The 24,937-nt window shown below is 57.1% G+C and overlaps 1 protein-coding gene across 1 annotated transcript in view; it reads left to right on the forward strand.

Annotated features, from left to right (window-relative positions):
- Positions 1–19,482, forward strand: part of LOC122393303 — a 33,691-nt gene extending 14,209 nt beyond the window's left edge. Inside the window, exons 2-4 of the mRNA XM_043389202.1 lie at positions 16,368–16,800; positions 16,858–17,574; positions 17,671–19,482. Coding sequence (XP_043245137.1) covers positions 16,459–16,800; positions 16,858–17,574; positions 17,671–19,482 — 2,871 coding nt within the window. The 5' untranslated portion in view covers positions 16,368–16,458. The remainder of the gene's footprint in view (positions 1–16,367; positions 16,801–16,857; positions 17,575–17,670) is intronic.
- The last annotated feature ends 5,455 nt before the right edge of the window (positions 19,483–24,937 follow it).

The raw sequence follows: 24,937 nt of genomic DNA on the forward strand, positions 1-24,937 counted from the left end.
ACCTTTGGTGACCTTTGATGACGTCACATGACCTCACAGCTGCCCAACAGCAAAACAGACCTCAAGGTAGTGAAGGTTGATCGTATATGAAGTCATGTATGGTATATGGGGCCATTCCGACCCGTTTTAGTGGTAAAAACAGGGAGTTTATTTTTCCCCCCATTGACTTATAATGGGGAGGTCGCGAAACTGACCCGACCTTAGGTCACCGATATCAAAATTCCGAGATAAACAAATTGCACATACTGGTACCCTAACTAAAGCCTGAAGAGAAGAAATTGATCGGTCAAAAACTCTAGCTCTGGCGTGATTGCAAACTTTTCTGAGGTAGGGTCACCAAACCGCCTCTGGTGACCTGACCTGAGGTCAGATCAACTCAAAATTTTCAGACATGTTGCGTAGAAGCCTTTTAGGAAAAGTCAGAAAATTTGAGCTTCCTAGCTCAACGCGTTTGGGAGAAATAACCAAAAAACCTCGGGGGGGGGGGCTCCTGAGGCCCCCCCCCCCCCCCCCGCCAGGAATAGGGTTAACTCGGGCCTGCCACAATCCACAGTGCATTCAACTATTCGTCATGCTGGCGGGTTCGTCAAGTATTCCCCTGCGGAAATACCATGTAGCGGCGACGCTGAGCGGAACAAACGGCCGAGAGAAACGACCGTCTGATTAAGGACGTTACGACCAGCACCACTCCTTTTACGACTCCTGGCCGCCGTAATCGACATTGTTCCGTCCTGTATCAACACAACATTGGCTCGCACGCTTTACGCGGCTGGTGTGCAGGGTGGCGGATAGCCCGGGGAGGGGAGGGGGCGGACGAGCTGCGGTAGTACGTGCCCCACGGGAGGGTGGCTGTGCCGTGCCGTCCCTGAGCGACCTCACACTGCTGACCGCCAGCCAGCGTAAGGGGGAGGTACAGTACACCTTGCCGCCGTCGGCCGAGACCTGACGCTAGAGGTCTGGGCTCTGCTGACAGTTACGGTGAAAGACAATCGAAGAAACTTCTAATGTATGGTGTCCTTACGATGGTAGGGAGCCGAGTGACAGTCAAGGCCAGATACAACCCGTGCAGTCCTATCTCCGAGACCCGGGGGAACTGTCTGTGGGTGGTGTGACACCGCATCCAATGTACATGTTACAGGCCGTATGAAAACTCAGTCCGTTTGCAAACGGCCTGGCCCGATTCAGGCCGTTTGCAAATGGCCTGGACAGCCCATCCAGTATGCAAACGGACTGAAAAGTCAGGCCGTTTGAATACGGGCTGAAATTCCAGGCTATATGCAAACCGCCTGAAATTTCAGGCCGTTTGCAAACCGTCTAGGCCGTATGACAACTTTCCAGACACCAGACCGTTTGCAAACGGTCTAGGCATTTTGAAAACAATCTGGTCTGCATAAAGTTACAGCTGGACAATGTTGAGTTTGTTGAAGCACGACCGTTTCATGACATTACATGGCACCATGAAATCCTGAGGTGCATTCGGCATCCGGAAAATATTGTCACTCGGATATTCTCCGTCGGAAAATTATTGTTGAGCGCCTATCTTCAGCATGTCTCGTTATCGCAATACCGTTCGTGATCCCCGATGATTCTCGCTAGTTCCGGAAAATTCTCCCTGATTTTCCCGATGACGAATGCAGGCCTGGTCAGACTGAGCAGAACTGAGACCCGGTCCGTATAGCGCCCGGTCGACCCGGGCTTCCCCCGGACTTCAAAGTTTCGCCTTCCACCGCAATGGTCAAGTATTGCCGGCGTACGCCACCGGCCAGCCGCCGGCGGTCGACCGGGCGCGGTGAGGACTCTAATGTGAACCAGTGGCGCAGGAACTTCTTCCAGACTGGGGCGGGGCGGGGGGGGGGCTGAACCATAATAGAGATCAACCTAGGGTACCCCCAAATCTAGTTTTCTCACCGGTTTTAGGCCACTTATTTTTCAGACCTTGGCCTTTTCAACAAAAAAACGAAAATATTTGCAAAAAAGTGAGGTATTCCGTCTCAACTGAGTGAAGAAACTACCGTTTTGGCAACCTGGAATAAAGGTTTTAATCTGCCAAATGAGTTGCCGAGCCAGTGAAAGAGGTAGATTTTTCACTTACATGCTTTCTTCCTTTGTGACCCACAACCCTTAATTTGGGGAGGACAAGCTGTCCCAACGGTTCCTGACCTCATGAAAAGTTGTGGGGCACCGCCCCCACGGCCCCAGAGCTGTGGGAGCAAGCTTCCCCCACTGCCCCCTCCCCCGGTTCCCGCGCCTATGTATGAATCTATGAAATTATGTTGGTAGATTTCCGATTTCGATTCCTCCAGCTGGGGGGGGGGGGGGCTCAAATACATTACGAGCCCCCCCCCCCAGCCGAAAAGTTGGAGGGGCTCAGCCCCCGATAGCCCCCCCCCCCCGGTTTCCGCGCCACTGACGTGAACTCTGATGTTCATTGCGCGCTCCGGCGTTTTATGTTGCAAAATAATCGGTGAGTCTTGTAGTGATACGTTTCGAGTGACCACCAATAGTGGCTTCACCAGGCTCCATCAACTGAATGGCCGTACACAGGCGGACCGTGAACTTGTATAATTAGTAATATTGTCGAAAAACGGCCGGGCCGAGCATCAGCACAGTAAGAAAATGTTCGACGTATGTAGACGAGTCATTCGGCATGGAATGCGCAAGCATTCACATGGATGCAATTTGATCATCGACCAACCTGGATCCATTAAGTTCAATCTTCAGAGGCTGTTGTACTTCGCCAGACCGTTTGAAAACTGACTAGGCCGTTTTCAAACTGTCTAGGCCGTTTCAAACTGCCTGGGCCGTTTTCATACGGCCTGATATTTCAGGCGGTTTGCAAACGGCCGGCTTTTTCAGGCCGTTTTCAAACGGCCTGACTGGGCCAGGCCGTTTGCAAACGGACTGGGTTTTCATACGGTCTGTAACATACATATAATGTTTAATGGTCTGATAAGGAAACAGCCCACGTATGCGGAGGGAGCCCGGGCGGTTGATCTGCACATTGCGCCATCTCCTCGGGATGCAGACCGCCGTAAGTGAGATATGGCGTGTGTACCGTTATATAAAGCTAATCCGACTGCCCCTGTGGCGCGGCGGTATTGCAGAGTCAGTGGCGTGTCCCGCGGCGGGGCAGCCACCGTGACGGAATGGGTGTGACCCCGCCGCTGACCTGCTATCTATGCACGCCAGGTAATGCCACCACACGTTAGGAACGTGCAAACGACGGCAGCGTTACCGAATAACGACCCTGCAGTGGGTGAAAGGCGGTGTTGAGCTCGGATACAATGAAGATAAGTGAGCTCGGCACAAGATGAAATAATGGGAGCACTTCCGTCACGGTTTGGTAGGCCGAATGGGCCCGCTACAAATGCGATGTGAAAGGATTTAATATGGATTAGTAGGAAGAAGGATCTAAAGCACGTGACTCTTATTTATACTCAAGTGCATGCAATGCACCCATTCCATTAAATAGCGCTTAGCCGTGCTCTGTACTCAGCGAAGTGTGAAAACGTGATGAACAGCATAACCATAGTGTAAAGGTATAGGTGCTTCAAAAACGCGCCACGCTTGGCCACTCTGCTTCCACAGCCCTCCTCGCCCGAGAACGGTACCCGAGCGCCGTCGGGATGACCGAGTCACCGACCAACCGCGCGCCGTAAATAAATACCACTTATCCTATTTATAACCGGCGTGTCCAAACCAGCACCGATGACCGAGTCCGCCGCTGTCGGCGCCGCGGCCGACTGTTTCCGTGCGTCTCATCCCGGTGCATTATTACCCTCCCTCCGTCCGGCGGTGAGTGGCCGATCCGGCGGGTCTATACAGTGCCGCAGGCCGCGCCATTTGTCACACAAACAGCGCCGTGAGAGCGGCGGCTCGTTCCGTCTTCACGGCCCGTGGCCGCTCCGCTCGGCGGGTCGGTAACGGCACTGACCACCTCCGCGGCCGACTCACAACGATAGCCAACCGGCGCATCTCCACTAACCGTATGGGATAATCACTAGCCCCAGTGACTCATTAATAGGGAAATTACTATTTAAAGAGCTGAGCTGTGAGAGGAAAGAAATGACTGAATAATTGCTTTCCCAAGCAATGCTAAATTCAATAAATAACAAAGGCGGTCATCTATTATCTTTTCGTATTTATATATGTTACAGGGAGTATGCGATTTCAGTTAGTTTGCAACGACCCTAGGGTGGTTGTGTTGGGATATTGTGACCGCGCACCGGCCGTGTGGGGCCGTGGAACAGGATGGGTCGGCGGCCCGGCCGTCCGGCCGGCGAGCCGCCTGACCGCCGCGCGGTCACCGCGCATGCGCTCTGTGCCGTGGTTATATAAGGGCGCGACCGTGACCGGACTGGGTCAGTCGGCGGGTCGCCGTGTCCGTGCTTGGTCTTCGGTCGCTGGAAGCACAATACACCGTGTCGTGGTATATGCAGCTTTACTTGGCCCTAACATATTTTGGCGCGGTCGGTAGGACCAATAACGTAAATGGGCTGCATATGAGTTTTTAAGAAAGAAGATTGCGGTGAGAGTTCTGTGACGGCCTACGCAAGCTCACGGTGGAAAAGGTGGACGGAGCCGGTGAGTAGAGACTTTGGGTGGTGAGAGGCTCTCTCCAGTAGAGTTCAGTATAACAAACTATGGATTTATCTACCATTTTCCTTTCAAGAGCTTCGAAATTTAGTGGAGAGTCGGGGGAAGTGTGGCAGAAATGGTTCTGCCGATTCGAAGCTCAGACGGCGAGCATGAAAGCCGGGGACCGGCTAGCGGCTATGGTGGGTCTTTTGGACGGAGTCGCACTGGACACATTCGCGTCACTCACCGAAGAGTCACGGAAGGACTACGGCAGGGTGGTTGAAGCACTGAAAAGTCGATTCGGTCGGCAAATAAGCACGTTGCAGGCTCATGCCGAACTCAACCGAGTTTGCCAATCACCTTCGGAGTCTGTTGAAGACTTCTCAGCCAGGATCAGAGAGCTGAGTGGGCTAGCCCAGCCGGCTCTGCCCAGCGACCACAGCGCTATGGAGGGATTCCAGTGCGGCCGATTCATCTGTGGCCTCCGTGACACGCAATTGCAAGAGAGGTTAATCAGCCAAAACGTATCCACACTGACTGACGCGGTACGCGTTAGTAAAGAATTCGAGGAGACGAGGAAGACGATCAAGGCAGTGCGAAATCATGAGATCGACGTCATCGGGGCGGTCCGCCCGGTCGGGGGTGAAGCAACCGCGGGTCAAGCAGAAAAGACTGTGACGGACAACAACCGGCTCACAGCCATCGAAGATCATATTCGCGGGCTACACGAGTCGATATCGGCCATCACAATGGCGCCGAAGACGACAACTGATGCGAGTAAGTCTCGCCGACTTCCCCGGTGCTACCGCTGCGAGCAGCCGGGTCATTTTCAGCGAGACTGCCCCGAGCGTAGCCGTGGTTCACCTAGCGTCAGATGCTTCGGCTGTGGAGAATTGGGTCACCTCAAGCGACACTGCCCCATTTCATTGCCGTCGACAAGGGATGGGCGCGCGCTGCCGCTCTGCTTATGTTGCGGGCAGCAGGGCCACTGGATGGCGGGGTGCCAATACTTCCAGGGTGGCAGCACTGGCGGAGGCCACTCCGAGACAAGAGCTGCTGATCCCCGGCGGGGCGCCGGTGCGCATCAGGAAAACTGAACCGGACTGGAGCCGTGGGACAGGTCCCAGTCCTCTCGAAAGCGTCCCCACTCACGGCGTCGGCCGTTCGGGTCGTCATTCACGGCGCTCCGACATGGGCGCTGGTGGACACTGGTGCCGACTTCACCATGATGCGAAGAGGATTTTATGAGGGGAACCCAGCACTCAGAGCAATCCGGCTCAGCCCGAGCGCGCGCAATGCTATCGGAGCGGGAGGTACCTCCCTCCAGGTAGTTGGTGAGTTGGAAAACCTCTCATTATGCATTGATGGAGTCAGCTTCCGATGCCCGGTAGTGACCGTGGCAGACGACCTCGTGTACGACGTGATACTAGGTCGCGACTTCACGTGCATGCATCGCACGGTCATCGACGACGACGCTGGCTCATTCAAGATTGGAACCATGAGCGTTCCCCTGCCGAGCCGGGAGCAGGTTCGACCAAGACGTGCGCGAGTGCGATTACTGTCGAACGTCGTCATTCCAGCACGGTCAGAGAGCGTGGTAGCCGGTAAGCTGGAGAGAGTGGACGGCGTGCAGAGTGATGAAATGGGTGCAGCCGGGATATTCGAGCCATCAACCGTAGCGGAGCGGGAGGGACTCCTGACTCCAAGGGCTCTGGTCGTTGCAGACGACGACGGGTGCGTCTCGATCATTTTGACAAATGTTGGGTCTGAAGAAGTCCGTGTTCTCAGAGGCAGTGACCTAGGGACATTTTATGATGCTACAAACGAGAAGGACTGCGAGTACAAGTTGTGCCTGGCTGCAGACGGAGGCGTCGAGGACAGTGATGATGATGACGTTGATGATGTGAGCTGCAGAACAGAAAGGCGTCAGAATACGACGGTGACAGAAGTACTTGATGTGGACGGATCTGACTTCTCAGCGGAAGGAAAGGAGAAGCTCAGAACCATTCTCAGCGAATATGCAGACATCTTCAGTCAGTATGCGGGTGATATCGGCAAGACAGATTTGCTCGAACACCACATCGACACAGGGGAGGAGGCTCCCGTGAAGCAGAGACCACGGCGGGTACCAGTTAAACTCCGCGAGCAAGTCGAGATGCAGAAGACGCAGATGATGAAAGATGGAATAATTGAAGAGAGTACAAGTCCTTGGTGCTCCCCAGTCGTCCTGGCCAGAAAGAAAGATGGAAGTTTCCGCTTCTGCGTCGATCTCCGCGCGATCAACAGCCGAACTCGCGGATGTGCGCATCCTCTGCCGAGGGTCGACGAGGCGTTGGATACCCTTGCGGGGGCAACGTGGTACACGACGCTCGACATGGCGACCGGTTACTGGCAGGTCCCGCTGGCCACAGAGGACCGGGAAAAGACGGCGTTCTCCACGGGCAAAGGACTCCATCAGTTCAGGGTGATGGCCATGGGTCTCAAAAATGCTGGAGCCACATTCCAGCGACTCATGGAACTGGTGCTTGCGGGTCTGGACTCGAAACGCTGTTTAGTCTACCTTGATGACATCATCATATCAAGCAGATCCGAGGACGAGCACATCGCAACGCTCCGTGATGTCTTCAAGCGAGTGAGGTCGGCGAAGCTGAAGCTCAAACCAGAAAAGTGCCGCCTCGCAAAGCGCGAAGTTACGTTCCTCGGTCACCGGGTCGCAAAGGAGGGACTCCTACCGGACCCACATAACATCCAGAAGATACTCGACTGGGCTCCACCGAAGACGGAAGATGGCATGAAAAGCTTCCTCGGATTGTGCGGATATTACAGCCGTTTTGTCCCACAATACATGGATCTACGAAGCCGCTGAGGGAAGCCAAGGTGGTGGGTGACCACCTGACGTGGACGCCGGAAGCTGAAGCAGCTTTTGAGAATCTGAAGCAGGCACTGACTGCACCTCCAGTGTTAGCCCTCCCTACGTTCCGTGGTACATTCGTCTTGTACACGGATGCATCCGACTCTGCAGTCGGTTCAGTGCTCGCGGAGCGGGTGGGTGACACGGAGAGAGTCATCGCCTACGACAGTAAGGTGCTGACAAAGCAACAGCGCAGATGGCCAACATATGATAAAGAACTCTGGGCCATCGTTCACGCCATCCGGCGATTCAACCAGTACACAGTTGGAGCAGAATTCGAAGTCGTGACCGATCACAAACCACTCACGGGTGTACCGGAGTCCATCAATGTGGAACGTGACGGGACGGGAAGACGTGGCCGGTGGGCCATCGAGCTGAGCTCTTACCAGTTCCGGGTGGTTGTCCGGCCGGGCCGTGATCACGGCAATGCCGATGCGATGTCCCGGCAGCGACCAGTCAACGGCAATATCTGGACGGGCAAGCGCAGCAAGTCTTATCCCGCCGAAGCCGGTCAAGCACCCGTGCATACCGCAGCTACAAGAGCCCAAGAACCTGCTTCTGGTGGAGAGGAGGAATGTGTGGGGAAGACTCGAGGCGCAGCAGAACTTGACCAAGTCTGCGCACTGCCTACTGCGCCACCTAGTGTGAAGGGTGACCAGGCGGGACGCCTAATCACTGAAGCACCAGGACAATCGGAGTTGCAGACGGCGCAACAAGAGGACGAGGTCCTCAGCGTCATGCGGAACGCCTGTCTGGGCAGTCGGGAACCACCGCCCGATCACCCTCTCGCCGAGTGGGAGCTACTGCGTGGGAGCTGGACGCAGCTCGAAGTGCGGGAGGGCGTTCTCGGCATGAGGACGAAGTGGGGCTTCCGGGCCCTGGTCCCCGATTCGATGCGATCAAGGATCATGACGCTCGCCCATGACCATCCGACGTCCGCACACTTGGGACGGAGTCGAACAACGGAAAGAGTGCGACAGCGCTTCCTCTGGCCCGGCATGTTCGCGGACATCCGTCGGTACTGCAGCACGTGTGACCTTTGCCAACGGCGCCATCGCCCTGCACCGAAGAAACGAGCTCCTCTGGTGACGGAGGTCACGAGTCAACCATTTCGCAGAATTGCGATTGACATCACTGAGATGCCGGTGTCGGAGAATGGCAACCGATATGCAGTAGTCATCATGGACTATTTTTCTAAATACGTCCGGGTGTACCCAGTCAGACGGCAGGATGCCGAAACCGTAACCACGGTGCTGTTGGATTGGGTTTACGACATGGGGGTGCCAGACAGGATTCACTCGGACCAAGGAGGCCAATTTGAGTCTGCATTGTTCCAGTGCATGTGCAAGCGACTGGGCATCCAGAAAACGCGTACAACGCCCTATCACCCTGAGAGTGATGGTATGGTAGAGCGTTTTATGAGAACACTCAAGGACATGGTCGCCAAATACGTTGACCCTCAAGGAGCGAACTGGGACGCTGACATCAAGGCGTACTGCATGGCCTACAACACCTCTGTGCACAGCGTCACCGGATATTCCCCGTTCTTTCTGTTGCACGGATTCCACCCGAAAACGCCACTCGATGCGGTCATCAACCCTCCGGATCGGGCGGTAAATATCCGGTGCTACCTTGAAGACCGTCTCAAGGCCATTTCAGAGGCTTATCAGACGACTATCAGGAAAACCCGGGCCAGTGCTACGGAGGCTGCGACCCGATTCAACCAGCGCGCGAGCGGAAAAGGGTTCGAGGCTGGTGACCGGGTATGGATTCGGGATAATAGGGTCTCGGTCGGCGGGAAGCCGAAGCTGGGACTGTACTACAAAGGCCCGGGCACCATCATCGGCCGCCTTGGAGGAGAGAGAGGAGTAACGTACCTCGTCCATGACGACAAGGGCAAGGAAAAGGCTCTGCACTTCAACCAGCTAAAGCCAGCTGTGGAACGGGAGTCCCACAAACAGGAAACGTCTGGAAGCACCCGGAGGGACGACGCATCGGACACAGCCACAGAAACGCGTCCCAGGAAGCAGACGGGGTCCGAGGAGACTGGACCGGATCCACTGGCGTTGTACTACCTCTGCCGGCGGGCCCGAGATCCGGTGGGGAATGGGGGTACATCTGTGCGGGGCGCGTATGTGACCAGGTCTGGCAGAGTGTCGCTCCCCCCAGATCGTTTTCAATCCTAGGCCTCGGATGCTCTCGATGTGCATCACCAGTGTCTGAATCAGTTTGTATTTCCGGTCGCGTTCCGGTCGCGTAGTGTGTCGCGTTTCTTTGTTACTTGACCAAGTGGAAACGTTTCTTTTATGGGGGGAGGAGTGTTGGGATATTGTGACCGCGCACCGGCCGTGTGGGGCCGTGGAACAGGATGGGTCGGCGGCCCGGCCGTCCGGCCGGCGAGCCGCCTGACCGCCGCGCGGTCACCGCGCATGCGCTCTGTGCCGTGGTTATATAAGGGCGCGACCGTGACCGGACTGGGTCAGTCGGCGGGTCGCCGTGTCCGTGCTTGGTCTTCGGTCGCTGGAAGCACAATACACCGTGTCGTGGTATATGCAGCTTTACTTGGCCCTAACAGTTGTAACCTCCCTGAACGATCAGTTTGTTTGCAACGACCCTAGGGACGTTACAAAATAACTGCTCATTCCGAGACGTTGTAACGAAACTAGGGTCGTTGCAACCTCCCTAGTTAGTATGCAACGAACCTAGGGTTGTTACAAAATAACTAGGGAGTTTAAGAATTCATCGAGTCTCGTTTCACAGGAGGGCCGTCAACAATCTTGTCCAATGACAATCTTGTTCAATCTAGCTCATTTAAAAAGAAAAGGGGAACAAAATTTGAACATTCAGCTCAGGAGTATTTCACGACGGCCATCTATAGTACACATTTTGTGCAGATTAGGTGCACATTTGGTGCAGATTTGTTCAAATTAGATGGACATTCGCCAGGAAGCCCTTCGTAAAAACGGCCATTATCCGCCCGTTTCCAGTCTTTTTGTGATCGTAAACGTTCAAACATGTGAAATGATGGTGGTCCCATGCATTATGGTGGATGTCAAGGTCACGTGAATGTCAGGTCAAGGTCATTGACCTTTGATGACCTTAGTTCACTTCTTCTGGGCTCATATATTTTTAGGTTAGTTTTTCGAGCTGATTTCGAATTTAGCACCCATTTGAACATTTACGAAGTAATTTTGGCGCCTTCCTACAATGTCACGAAGCTGTCAGTGTTGGTTGACACCTATTATGGACAGCTAGCAAGACGCCTACTGGTTGACCTGACCTGACCTGACCCGACTTGGCCTAAAAGCATCAAGACATCATCGGTGATCAAAGCTAACATGAAACTCGTGATCAGCGCCCCGAAAAACCTCGTATCAACTAACTCTCCAAATTTTTAACAGGTCATAGGTCCCGATTTTCCCGACTTTTGAGTCACTGGCCTGACCTGGAAGGTCAACCAATAACCTAGCCCCGCCTTTTGCGTTTGCAGCTAGCAAAACACCAATAAGGGCGAGAGTTAACCCCGCAGGACCTGTTGGTTTTCTACATACGCGCCGGCCGGGGGGAGGGCTGGTACGACCCCCTCGTCGTTTTTCGCCCCCGTTGGATTTAGAGCGTCGCGGAAAAAAACGAGCGTGTGTGCCGTTAGGAGACACAGCAGCTAGTACCCGATTTAAAGTCTCAGGTCAACTGGTGAGCTCTGAGGTCGGGTCATGTGACCCAAGACACGGGTTCGGTTTTTGATCAATAACTTAAAAAAAAAACAGTTGCAGAGCGCGATTTTAGCATAAACGTGCTCGCCTTGCTCAGGCGTGTCGAATGGTATACTTTTTGTTCGGATGAGGTCAACTTGAGGTGTTGACCTCGGGTCAAGGTCAGGTCAGAGCGCGATTTTAGCATAAACGTGCTCGCCTTGCTCAGGCGTGTAACCTAGGTCGTGAAATTGGTCAAAAGAGGTCCTGTTGCATTTTATTCGATTCGGCAGGTCTTCCTCAGTCCATTGGTGGCTTGACCGACTCGCTAGCTCAGTTTGATCGGGAGTTATTGACGAAAAGCTCGTATGACCCTAGTGACGTCATAATCACGCAACGTCAACAATGCAAAATTGAAGCATCTAACTTTTGCAAGGAGTGCATGAAATCACGATCCGTGTGCTTGCAATAGTTTGAGATTGCTCCCGGCGCCAGAATAGCAGTTTTCATTTTTCTCAATTGACTTATAGTGTTGAGGTCACGTGACCGACCTGACCTCATGTCATCTTTAGGAAAAATCCTAGAGGTACAAGTTGTGAGACTTCTACATAGGAGATGCACGTTCTGTAAGTTTCATCCCCTGTAAAAGCTCCTCTGGGACTGAGGGCGTTGCGAAGTTGCGGCATCTCAGGACCGTCCACTTATGACGTCATAGGTCAGTAACCTGACCTGACCTGAAAATCTGGTTGGTGTCACAAGATCCGGCTTGAATCAAAGGTCAGGTATGCCTAGTTTCAGCTCTCTGTTGCTGGCGTGTTCGGAGCTATCGCGAAAAAAAAAAAAACTAGGGGGGGGCGAGGATTAAGCTAGGCTGGTTTGGGTAAGTTTGGGTCAAGTAGTTATAGGCGTCCCACCCGCACCACATATTTATAGCAGCTGTACCTAAACCACCAGCGACAGCTTCGTAGCAAGTTGCATTGGCACCACAACTATACGTACTTCTCAAATGTCTCAACGAATGCTGGATTCGAAATAAGCTTTAAAAAATCCTTAAAATCGTACAATTTGGAACAGTCACCCGAAGTCACCAAACGTCAATGACCTTGACCTGGCCGACAACTGACAAGTCAACTTGAAACCCATCATGATGCATGGGACAACCATCAGTTCATATGTTGGCACGTTTATATGTAATCACAATAGAAGTCTGGAAACGCAATTTAGTGTGCGCTAACATAAACGGCAAATCATTTCGGTCTGCTATGGTCTCAGAAATCAGATCAAAGGTCAAAGGTCATTTGTTTCAGGATCATGTACTGTATAGGGAATGTGTAACCAGTAACGTAGATAAGTTCGAGGACACTCAAAGTTTCGTCACGATCGGCCGCTTTTAGCGCGAGATAATCGCGAAAAAACGAGGGGTTTTATCCGACCCGCACCCCTAAAAGTGTGAGGGATAACCCGCACACGGATAGCGACGGATATCCATCACACCTACCCCAGTAACTCTATTTTCTACATGTAAGCATATGCTGGCGATATAATGCAGCCAAAATTATCACAGTTACGTAAGTACCTTGTCCCGGGCACCACATATACTCCTGAGCAATGTTCAAATTGTGTTCTCCTTTTCTCTTAAGCTGAACTAGATTGAACAAGTTTTCATTGGAAAAGATTGTTGACGGCCCTCCTGTGAAACGAGACTCGATGAATTCTTAAACTCCCTAGTTATTTTGTAACAACCCTAGGTTCGTTGCATACTAACTAGGGAGTTTGCAACGACCCTAGTTTCGTTACAACGTCCCGGAACGAGCAGTTATTTTGTAACGTCCCTAGGGTCGTTGCAAACAAACTGATCGTTCAGGGAGGTTACAACCACCCTAGGGTCGTTGCAAACTAACTGAAATCGCATACTCCCTGTAACATATATAAGGAATATGTCGCGGAACCACGCACCCACCAGCAGCGCGCCAGCCAGCAGGCTCCCAGTGATTTCATTCATTGCTGCCCTCCAATGCCAGCAGCTGCCGGCCACTTCGCACTGGAGACTATATGCGGCAGATGGCGGCCGGCCATAAACCGGTTCAATGGGCGCCGGACAGACGTGGCCAATCTAATAAATGTTCTTTTGATGTGAAAGTGGTCGTAGTGAGGTGCGAAATGTGTGCTTCGTGTGCCATTGGGCCAGATTGGTAACGAGCCAGGTGGTAGTTCGGCCACTCAGGGTATATTGCGGCCACTGGCCCGGAGCCTGAGCCGATGCTGATGCTCCCGGGAGAAACTATAGGCATGTAGGAGATGACGCTTACTTTTCGGACGGGATGGAAACTTCTCGGCGATTTTGATTTGAGGTTCGCCGTAGGTCACTCCCCACGCTGAAGAGTGGAGAGTACCATTGGAACACAGAATGCGTATTGTCACAAGTCATTACTGAATAATTGTCCAATTAAAAGTGCAGAATGCACGGTCTAATAATCTAACTTATAAAGGGCATGGAGCCTCTACGCCTCCAAATTCTTTGATCTTTGTCACTGAATGATGCACTTCAAAATGAAAATCACATTAACGCAAAAGCCTTAATTCTATGTCCTGTGGAACGAACGTCCATAGCATCCAATCATCATGCATATTTCTTCGGTGTAAGCGCTGCGCTTTGAATTCTGGTGATGACTGAATAAAAAGTATTTCAAACAACCACAAATCGAGCGTTTTTCTTGCTATAGCAATAGCGGAAAGAAACACTGGTTAAAAGCGTCACTTCCCACAGAGCTGAGAAGCGTAACTGTCTATCCTATGACTGTACATTTTCCTGAGGCGCTGGTACCTATAAAACGATTATCATTATAGGCACTTAAAATAATCAACTGCCCCCAGTATTATGTAAAAATAATTGGCCCATGAAAAAAGTGTATGTACCTACAAGTTTTGCAATTAAACACTCGTACGCTCGCCATCATAGCTTCAGATTTCCAATGTCCTAGTTATTCTAGTATGCTATCAACAATGCAAAAGCTTTGCAAACACTTAGCTTTCATATCGCTCGTTTTGGGGTCACTTGAGACGTCTCGACCGCGTCCAGCCACACATCACGCCAAGTGAGAGCCGAGTATCCTGTCACGTTGGTGAGTCGCCGGCGGTCCGTCCAGTCTGCGCGCAGCCACCGGAACGGCACATTTATCTGTCCGCGGCCCGCTGAGGAGGCGACCGTGGGCGAGACACGCGACAGCCCGCCGTCAGAGCACCTATACTCTGTTCGAGGCCCGCTGAGGAGGCGACCGTCCGCGAGACACGCGAGTCGCGAAAACTCGCAGTCGGACCAGCTGCGAGAAAATTTTCGGCCCAGAGCTGACGGCCAGCCCCAGGTGGCTGGCGACCGTCACCGCTGACCGGACTGCGAGGAGGTGCTAACCGTCACCACTGGACTGGGAGGAGGTGCTAACCGTCACCGCTGAATTGGGGGGAGGGCAGACAGTCACCGCTGACCGGACTGTGAGGAGGTGCTGACAGTCACCGCTGACCGCGCTGGGAGGAGGTGCTGACAGCCACCGCTGACCGGGCTGGGAGGAGGTGCTGACAGTCACCGCTGACCGGACTGGGAGGAGGTGCTGACCGTCACCGCTGGACTGGGGGGAAGCGCCGACCGTCACGCCTGGTCGGAGATGACACCGGGCGGAAAGAGAAACTTGGACACTCCTCTCGCTGAGCGGTGCCCAGCCTCGTCTCGCTGTTCAGCAAAAACATGTCACATGAAAGTAACATGGCAGCCATGGCAGTGGCATGCACTTGTGCTGGTCCCTTTCTCGTCAAACTCCAAACTAGACAAAAGAATACTTGGTCCAACAGATCGTAATGCCTCTGCAGCGGATCAGCCAGATGTCACTAAATGACACCATTGGATGATTTATTCGCACTCGAACTCCGAAGTTAGCGGCTTCCACTTAACTACACCTTCCCTCCAATCTGCCAGCTGCCGGCCGCGCTCAGTGCGCTCTCATTCAGAGCCAGCGCGCTGCATGACACCCTCTGAGGACCGAGTGCCGGCTCTAATTGGGCCGCGGCAGTGACTGCGTGCGAACGGACGCGCCGGGGCCGAGCCAGAGGCTGCGGTGGGAGCTGCTGCCGGCTGAGGAGCGAAGCGCTCAGAGTGGGCCCGTGTGCCATCTGCCGCCGGGACCAGCCGGTCGGTCTGCCGTGCGCTGCCCGACCGGCGGCCACCGTGCCCGGGTCTGCCGCACCGGGGCACCCGCAGACCGGCCGGCAGGCGGCATCATTTGCCGAACCAGCAAGGAGTGAGGGTCTGAGGAGGGTCGATGAAGATGCAACGGCGCTCCTTAGTTGGGCGATCAGGGCGGCCGTGAAATACACAGTTACCTGGAGTGATCACCCTTGCCGCGTTCTCCCTAAAACCACCGCCGGCCGCGCCACACCACCACGGCGCAGCTTCCGCCACCATCTCTCGGCCGCGGCGCGGAGATCCATCATCATTAGGTGTTTGCAAAGCAGCGGCGCCGTCCGGGCGGAACGGCCGTCGCTCCGGCTGAGAGCAGCTCGTGTGTGCGGCGCGGCGCCCCCGCTCCCAGGCCGAGCCGGTGAAACACGGCGCGCCAGACACGCACCGCTGGCCGTGCGCGGCACCGTGAAAACGCCGGGAACCGGCCGAGTTAAGCAGCTCGTTGGCAGCGGCCTATTCTAAGTGAGGTGCTCATGGGCCTGCTCCGGCTAAATGATCCAGGTGCGAGTATCCGCAGTTCGCATGCCGACGCAAAATTGCGGTCGCTATCGCCTAATGTTTCCGGCGTTAGTGGGCGGGGATATAAAACGGGTCCGATGATGCGGCGATACGCATACAGTTAGGTGTTGTACTGCAGCTTTTATGACCTGAATATTGCTCACTATTAGGCTAAAACAATGTAGCAGGAGCCAAGAGCAATGCCAGTCAAGACAGGAACAAGCATTTAGCATAAACACAGACAGTCAAGCTGCAGGTGAATTAACACTGCACAAATTCAGAATGCAATATACTTTTTATCCCATACCAAGTCACATGAAGAGGTGTAGCCTATTCTTATCCTGTTCTTATCCTGACCCAAATGGTAACACTTGACCCAAATGGTAACAAAAACCGTGTAACCTATTCGAAGAATGTACCGCTCCCCAATGCTGACGTTTCCGTTCTGTTCGGACAGGAGCCAGCTGCGGCCAGGGAGGGTCGGTACGGCGGTGCGCCCGGCCCGGCCGCGCGCAGAGGCCCCCGCTGGCCGGTGACGCCGCTCGAAGATGATGAGGAGCACCACGTCCACGGACGGCTACAGTTTTCGGCTGGACGCGGATTCGTCGAGCACCTACTCGGACGCCAGCACCGCCGAGTCCATCTACAAGCGGCGCATCGACTCGCTGTTCCGCGACTCGCGCGCCGCCAGCTCGGCCACCGGCAGCTCAGACGCGGCGGCCGCCAGCAACAGCGACTACGAGGTGATGGAGCTGGCGCCCGAGGGCCGCAGCCAGCAGTTCCATGAGGTACGCAGCGCCGTCCAGGCACAGATCGAGAAGATGTTCGCCGGTAACGCGGCGCAGCAGAAGCCGGCCGTGCAGCGCGAGCCGGCCCGGGCGCCGGAGCCGGCACGGCTGGCGGCGCCGCAGCCGCCGGCGCCGGCCCCCGAACAGCCGCCGGCGCAGCAGCAGCAGACAGACGAGCCGGTGACGCGGCGGCCGGCCGCGGGCGAGCCGAGGTCAGAGCCCACGCGGCCGGCCGCGGCCAGCGGCGCGCGCTTCAAAGTGGACTACCTGGGCGCGCTGGCGATCGAGGACCGCGCCACCCGCCTGGAGGACCTGCAGTTCCCGCTGAAGCGGCTCTACATGGAGTACCGGGTGCAGCAGAAGCGCGGCAAGACGCCGCTGCCCGGCAGTCTGGAGATCACCGACACAGGCGTCAAGGTGCAGTACGTGCGCGAGCTGCACCGCGGCGTCCAGGAGGTCTTCAACCCGTTCCAGACCATCGCCGTCTGGGCGGCCGTCAAGTTCGTGGCCAAGCGGCAGACGTCGCCGTCCGGCCAGCCGGAGCTCAAGTTCGCCTTCCTGCCGCTCATCTGCGACCCCGAGAGCCAGGATAAGTTCACGCTGTACAACGAGCTGGCACCCGAGCTGGCGGCCGAGGCCCTCGGCGTCAGCCACCCGCCCGTGTTCGCCTGCGTAATGCGCAAGCCGGGCCTCGTCAAGACGCTCGAGTGCCACGGTTTCGTGTGCGGCGCGCCCGAGGACGCCATCGTGATAGCGGCCAACCTGTACCAGGCGCTGCTGTCGAGCATGCGTTCGGAGCCGGCGGCCGGCTCGCCGCGACTGGACACCTCGAACGGCAGCAACTCGAGCGTGGACACGGGCGCGGAGGAGGCGGACGTGCCGCGCCGGCCGCCGCGGCGCCGGCGCGCGCCGCAGCCGCCGCCGGACGCCGCGCGCCGCGAGCCGGCCTCGGACGAGCGACGCCGCTCGCAGCGCGGCCGCGTCTCGGCAGGCCGCGGCTCGTCGATCCGCTCACCGAGCCGCAGCCGCAGCCGGGCGCGCAACAGCCACGGCTCGTCGGAGCACAGCAGCCGCAGCTCGTCGGAGCGCGGCCGCAGCGTCAGCCGGGCGGCCAGCACGCGGCGCAGCCGGCGCCTGACGCGCTCCGCCTCCGACCGGCACGGCATGCAGCTGGAGACAACCACCAGCTCCGGCGGCGGCCCCGGCCGGCTGCCGCGCAGCCGCAGCTTCGCCGAGATTAACGGCCGGGTGGACATCAAGCAGCTGCTGGCGCACATCCAGGCGCGCGACGGTATCCGGACGGTGGACGACGTGCTGCGCCAGGTGGTCAACCCGGGCGGCATGTCGTTCAGCGACCTGCGGCCCGAGCACCGCGAGCTGCTGCTCCGGCTGGCGCTCACCCTCAGCAAGGACGAGATGTACCAGCGCAGCAAGCACATCATGAAGAAGCAGACCAAGAAGCTGTCCTCGGTGGGCGAGAGCGACACGGACGGCAGCACCATCAGCAGCGTGCTCAAGGCCACCAAAAAGTCCTTCTCGCGCTTCAGCTCGCGCTCGGGCAGCTTCCAGTCGCCGTCCACCTACCTCCGCGAGCACACGCCACTCAAGAAGCTCTACAACGCGCGCGGGGCTCCGGAAAAGAAGGCGGCGCTGGCGCGTGCGGAGAACGAGCGAGCCATCGTCAGCGCGGACTCGCGGTCGGGCGTGTCGCGCCTCTCGGCACCCTCCTCGGGCTCGGGCTCACAGCCACGCGCCGTGCCCAAGACGCCGATGCCGTTGCGCGCGCACCGCGTGCCGCCGCCGTCCGAGTCGCCGTGTGACTGCGGCTGCGACTCCGAGTCGGTCTACTCCAGCAAGTGTTACTGCACGCTGCCGCGCGCCGGCAGCCGCCTCACCAAGGCCAAGTCCACCTACGACCTGCCGTGCGCCTGTGACACAGAGAGCTGCGCAGAAAGCGAAAAGTGCTACTGCTCGCTGAAGCGCGTCAGCAAGAGCGGCCTCAAGGTGTACCAGATCAAGCTGGACTCGGAGAGCGAGACGACCGACGGCAGCGCGCGCTCGACGCTGGGCCGCGGCCGGCGGCGCGAGTACGGCTCCATGGGCAACCTCTCCCGCGCCGACTCGCCGTCCACTGCGTGGCGGAAGAACGCGGCCGCGTCCCTGCACAGCGCCGACTCGGCGCCGCTGCGCCGCGGCCGCAGCTCCACCTCGCTGCTCACCAGCTCCACGGGCGTGATGCGCGACAAGGGCGGCGGCACCGAGTACGGCGAGGACGCGCAGCTGGCGCGCCGGCGCAGCCGCAGCCTGGCGCTCAGTCTCGACAGCGACGGCAGCGCGCCGCGGCCGCCGCCCGCCGCGCGGCCCGACCGCAAGAGCGTCAGCATCGACAACCTGCACCAGTCGGCCAACGGCTTCATCTTCAACAGGATGAACTCGGCATCGTCGCTCTCGACGACGTCGAACCGTTCGCGGAGCAGCGTCGGCTCGGGCGGCCGCTTCCTGCTCGTCTCGGCGGCCGACCCCTCCGGCAAGATCGTCTACCGCGGCGCGTCGCAGCGGCAGGCGGCGCGCGACGGCGCCGACGCCATCTCCATGAAGAAGACCACCGAGATCGCGGCCACGTTCTCCGGTCTGAAGCTGAACCAGACGACCGACCTGCTGGGCACAGAGAGCGAGGACGACGCCTACAGCAGCATGCAGAATGTCAGCGGCTCCAGCACGAGCCGCTCGCGGCACGGCTACTCGGACCAGAACATGGAGACCTCGCTGGGCTACCTGCCCTGAGGCCGGCGGCCCGCACTCGCTCGGCTCTCCAGTGCCGGAGAGCGCGCTCCGTCCAGAGCTGAGTGACACACGGTGGCTGACAACTCACGGAGCGCTCCGACCCACACTGACGGACTTTGAGTTGTGACACGAGTGAGAGTGTACCCGTGACTCAGTGTTGATTTGTCAAAAATAACTTATGAATTCGTTGCAATGGATCAGGATGTGACTTGTTATTATGATGCGCCGTTTGCTGCTAACCGTTACTGATAACAGCCTGCCGAAAACTCGCGCTACCGAGTCGCGCACAACCGATCGAAACACATAAACATTGAAAAGGCTTACTATAAATATGAACGAACTTACGGGACAATTGCACATACATTTGTGACTGAAATGACGCTGCCGTAACACGAACGATGCTGTGTTTTGTATATGTTCGGCAATGCCGCCATTCTGTTACATCTGACCTTGATGTTGTTCTGTTATTGTTTGTTTTGTTACTGTGTCAGTGGGAGCACAATGAGCTGTTATTTGTGAGCTGTTATACCATGTGATGTGAGAGGTGGGACTGGCATGTTAACCGAATTTACTGCGTTACGTTATTTCGTTCATATCGTGATTACCTACTGTAGCTATATGTAATAAACATTTGTTTGGACAAGCAGATCGTTGCCTGATCGTTGTCTAATGCAAAGTAAATCGTTATCGATACCTAATCAACTTATTTATATTTCCATCGTTTTAGACAGCTGATGTTTAGGATATCAGAGTTCAATGTGAATACCGCATAAATGAAAACTGCTGAAGCATCAGGAACGATCAAGGTACAATGTAATCGCAGTTTAGGAGATGATTAGTTGTTGATTTTAATAGAACAACAGGCAGGTAGCCCAGCCTCTGTGTCATCTGAACTGTGAAACATTGTATGAACTTCAGTGCAGCAAATGTACCAATATACGCATGCAAATATCCAATGCCTTTTAAAAGACCTTCGACGACGGCGCTAAACTGAAGAGACGCACTTAATTGATACGCAGATAAACATGTTCGAGCCACCTGACTGAGGAAAAAGTCTGACGACAGCGAGTGCGTTGGTGGGCACGGACTACAAGTCGGTAATAAGGTGAACATCAGAGAGGAGGAACACTTATAGACAGGGCTGCGGAGTCGATGGATTTTCGGCGACTCCGACTCCGACTCCGACTCCGGCTTTCAAAAACCAGCTCCGACTCCGACTCCGACTCCGGGCAGAACTGTCGACTCCGACCGACTCCAACTCCCGACTCCGACTCCGCAGACCTAGCAGGGCTGCGGAGTCGACAGATTTTCGGTGACTACGACTCCGACTCCGGCTCGGGTTTCTAAAATCGACTCAGACTCCGACCCCGACTCCGGTCACAACTGTCGACTCCGACCGACTCCGACTCCGACTCCGACTCCGCAGCCCTGCTTACAGACACATAACACACTTGTAATTAGCGGCCTCCGCTGCCTTCTGACGATAATATCTGACGCTACAAACCGCTCGTAAACGCCCCGACACAAATGTAAATCGGTCCATTACTGGAGAGCGTATCCATCGGCGATCCATCAGTGGTGCGCTCTGATAGAGAGTGGAATGTGAACAGCCGCTGAGTGGCTCCCGACGCGCCGCCGAACGGTCGCGCCGGCCGGCCCAGTCGCGTCAGAGCTGACCCCAGTGATCTCCCCACTAGTCCAGGGTTCCACAACCCGCCGAGCGGTGCCGGGTGTGGTGACCTGGATGACCTCTCCACCGCCAGCACGTGTCCATGATTCCTCCACGCTCCCGAGTGGTCACCACAGTGACCCGGGTGACCTGAAGTGACCTCTACACCTGGCAATGTGTTCCCAACGCCTCCCGAGTGGCGCGGGAGGCAGTGAGGTCGGTAGGGGTCAAACGGAGCCGCGGTGCCAGCCAACCGTGGCGCGTCGCTCAGCAGCGGCAGTGGCACGATGAGGCGCTGACAGAACCAGTAACACATGGCCGGCCGGGCAGCTCGGTACGGCAGGCAGTCACGACCGGCTCACAGACCGGGAGCAGTGCAGCCAGCTACCGGCAGAAACTGATCGCGCAGATGCCGCAGTAGCTGCGAGCTACTCAAAGCTACCCAAGAAACACCCAGAATCAAAGCAGCACCAGCCTCTATAGAAGCACGGAGCACCAATGCCGATCGCAATTACAGTAGATTCCGAATCTCCCGCTGTTCCGAAGCTCCGAAAGCGCGGATCTCCGCAGGAGCAGCGGCCCAGCTGAGCCAGCTCAGCGGTCGTCGCCACCCGTCAGCCGTCCGTCAGCGTCCGTCAGTGCCCGTCAGTGCCCGTCGCGCTCGTCAGCGTTCGTCTCCATCCCTCAGCGCCCGTCAGCCGTTCGGCGCAGCCCGGCAGATCGCCGTAAAGTGATCGGGCCGGAACGGACCGATACCGTCACACGGAGAGGCGCGCGCCGCTGCCGCCGGAGGTCGGCACGTGCTCCTCAGCTCCGGGAAACGGGAAGCGGCGCTCCACCGACCGCGCCCGTGCACCCGCCCGGGAGGGGCGGGGCGGGGTGGCACCCGTGAGCCGGCCTCGACACGACCGGCTGCCCTCAGCTGCGAGCCAGTCAGTCACCCTTTCAGAACACCTACGGACTACACCGGGCCGTGTGAAGGAAGATGGGCGTGGTGTGGCAGATTGTCACTGAGACAGCTGTGGCCGGGTACACAAAGCCACTTATGGAGCAGAGGTCTGGGCCCAGATATGGGCGGGCACACGGCCACTGGGCCAGAGATGGGCGGGCACACGGCCACTGGGCCAGAGATGGGCGGGGCACACGGCCACTGGGCCAGAGATGGGCGGGGAGCACGGCCACTGCATGGGCTAGAGATGGGCGGCGCGCACGGCCACTGGGCCAGAGATGGGCGGGCATACGGCCACTGGGCCAGAGATGGGCGGGGCACACGGCCACTGGGCCAGAGATGGGCGGGCGCACACGGCCACTGGGCCAGAGATGGGCGGGGCACACACGGCCACTGTCCGACCAGAGATGGGTGGGGAGCACGGCCACTGGGCCAGAGATGGGCGGGCGCACACGGCCACTGGCCAGAGATGGGCGGGCACACGGCTTCTGGGCCAGAGATGGGCGGGGCACACGGCCACTGGGCCAGAGATGGGCGGGGCACACGCTCACTGGGCCAGAGATGAGCGGGCGCACACGGCCACTGGGCCAGAGATGGGCGGGGCACACACGGCCACTGTCCGACCAGAGATGGGTGGGGAGCACGGCCACTGGGCCAGAGATGGGCGGGCGCACACGGCCACTGGCCAGAGATGGGCGGGGCACACGACCACACCACTGGGGCAGAGATGGGCGGGCACACGGCCACTGGGCCAGAGATAGGCGGCGCGCACGGCCATAAGGTTTCGGCCTGATCCCGGCCGTCCCATGGGGCAACTTTGGTCGGGATGAGCTAGAAGCCAAACCAGTCGTTATACTTATTGCTCATATATCTGGAGACTGTTCGCTCCACTCAGTAACTAACTGGTTGTAGGTGTTCCCACCAACCAGTCCACAGACCAGACCAGCCCGTCAAAACTCCAGAGCATATAGCACAGGAGCGACTCGATACTCAGCGTCCACGGGCTCTACCACGAAGAGACGGAGAACCCCGCGTTCTGCAGCCTGCCTAACGATTCCCACACAAAACAGGGAATGCATCTTCCAAGTATGCTGCCCCCACACCTATGTATAACTGAATTAAAAACACGAGCCACGTTCACCGTTCCCAGGAGGGAGCCCAGCGCAAGAGCGGAGAACCGTCGGCCAGACCGTAACAACGGCCACAATAACAACAACCGCAGCGGCGGCGCCGGCGGTGTCGGTGATTCGCGGCCGCGCCAGTGCACGGTGTGACGAAATGTGCGGCAGCCACCGTCGGCTGGCGGCCACCCCGGCCCCATACACCGCCCCACCGTTACCGGAGGCGCCGGCACAGACAGCCGTAACCGGGCGCCGGGGCAGAAACTGCAGCCGCCAAACGGCCAACTCGTGATATGTACCTAATGATTTCCCCGAGCCAAAGCTTCAATACGGTAGTGCCACCGGCTTATACGCTCTGATTCGCGGATGTATTTCGATTTATTCGGGAGAAACACCGAAAATGTAAGAAAGATACCATGCGTAGCTGTGTGAGCAATCCATATTAGGACAAGTAAACTGAGAAGAAAATTGACCACATGTATCGATTTCTAAAATATTTCCTTTGCCGTAATTTATAGTGAATTATATTTGAAACTCGGACGGATCAGTCGCGCGGATTGGCCCCATACAGCATATTTGCCGAGCCGTGTCGGGCGGCCAACTTTCGTGGCCGGTCTCACGCGGCGCCACTGAGAGCGCTGACTGGGCATTTAGCACCTGTTTCGAATACCCGCCGTCCAATGGACGCTCCTGTCATCGGCGGCTCGCCCGACGACCCACACACCGCAACTGGCTGCCCCGAGCGGGGCCCGGTAACAAAACAGCCCATCGAAATGCACGCTACGCCACAGCGATGCCATTTGAGGCCTGACGTCCACAGTCGGACACAAAGCCGGTCACCGTTGGCGTGCCGCCGGCGCGCTCCCCCGAGCGGGCCGGCTGTGCGATGCCGCCCGCGGCCGCCGCCGGCTCCGCCAGCTGGCGCCGATCACCGCCGGCCGACCGACGGCTCCGCGCGGCCCATCGGCGGCACTTTTTACAGCTGCGGCGCGTGCCAGTTGGAGCAGAGGCGCGCCTGCCGCCCGCTGGAGGCCGTGCATTGCAGCTGACGGGGCTGGGGGCGGCGCCGGCCGACGGCGGCGGGGATCGCAGCCCGGATCTGTGCCACGGCCTGGCCCGGCGGCACGCCCCATCTGGCAGCCGGCTCCCGACTCCCAGCGCGGCCCGACGGACCCACATCGGTGGGCGGCCACCTGCCGGCCACGCGCCGGCCGCCGGTGACGGCTGACGAGTGACGATGACGGCAGCCGACCGCCAGTGACGGCAGCCGACTGTTAGAGACGCCCGCTGACGAGTGAGTCGAGTGACGATGACGCCTGCCGCACGGCGGCTGACCAGAGATTCATAACAGTCGATCCTCGGGACCCCCACAACACGACGGAAATGATACAGAGTATGTGGAGAAGGTACGTACACTTGGATGGAGATGTAGTTACATGGATAATAGATATTTACGGAGACCGCAGTTGCCGCTGAGCTGAAAGAGACCAGACATGAGTCCAAAAGCAGCCGGAAACATTCGCTGGATACATTCGCAGGAGACTCGTTGATCCTAAGCAGCAATGCCCCTAATCGAAATCCGTGCCTATTGTCATCGCTCACCCGATCTTTGATTACGGTTAGTGGAACAGAGAACAGCGGGCGAGGAACGCAGTGTTCCAGCCGATGGAAGGTGAAAACGGTTCGCAGGTGATACATGTCGATACTTTTACCCAC

The sequence above is a fragment of the Amphibalanus amphitrite genome, unplaced genomic scaffold (genome assembly GCF_019059575.1).
Source record: "Amphibalanus amphitrite isolate SeventyFive unplaced genomic scaffold, NRLGWU_Aamphi_draft 000529F_arrow, whole genome shotgun sequence".
NCBI lineage: Eukaryota > Metazoa > Arthropoda > Thecostraca > Balanomorpha > Balanidae > Amphibalanus > Amphibalanus amphitrite.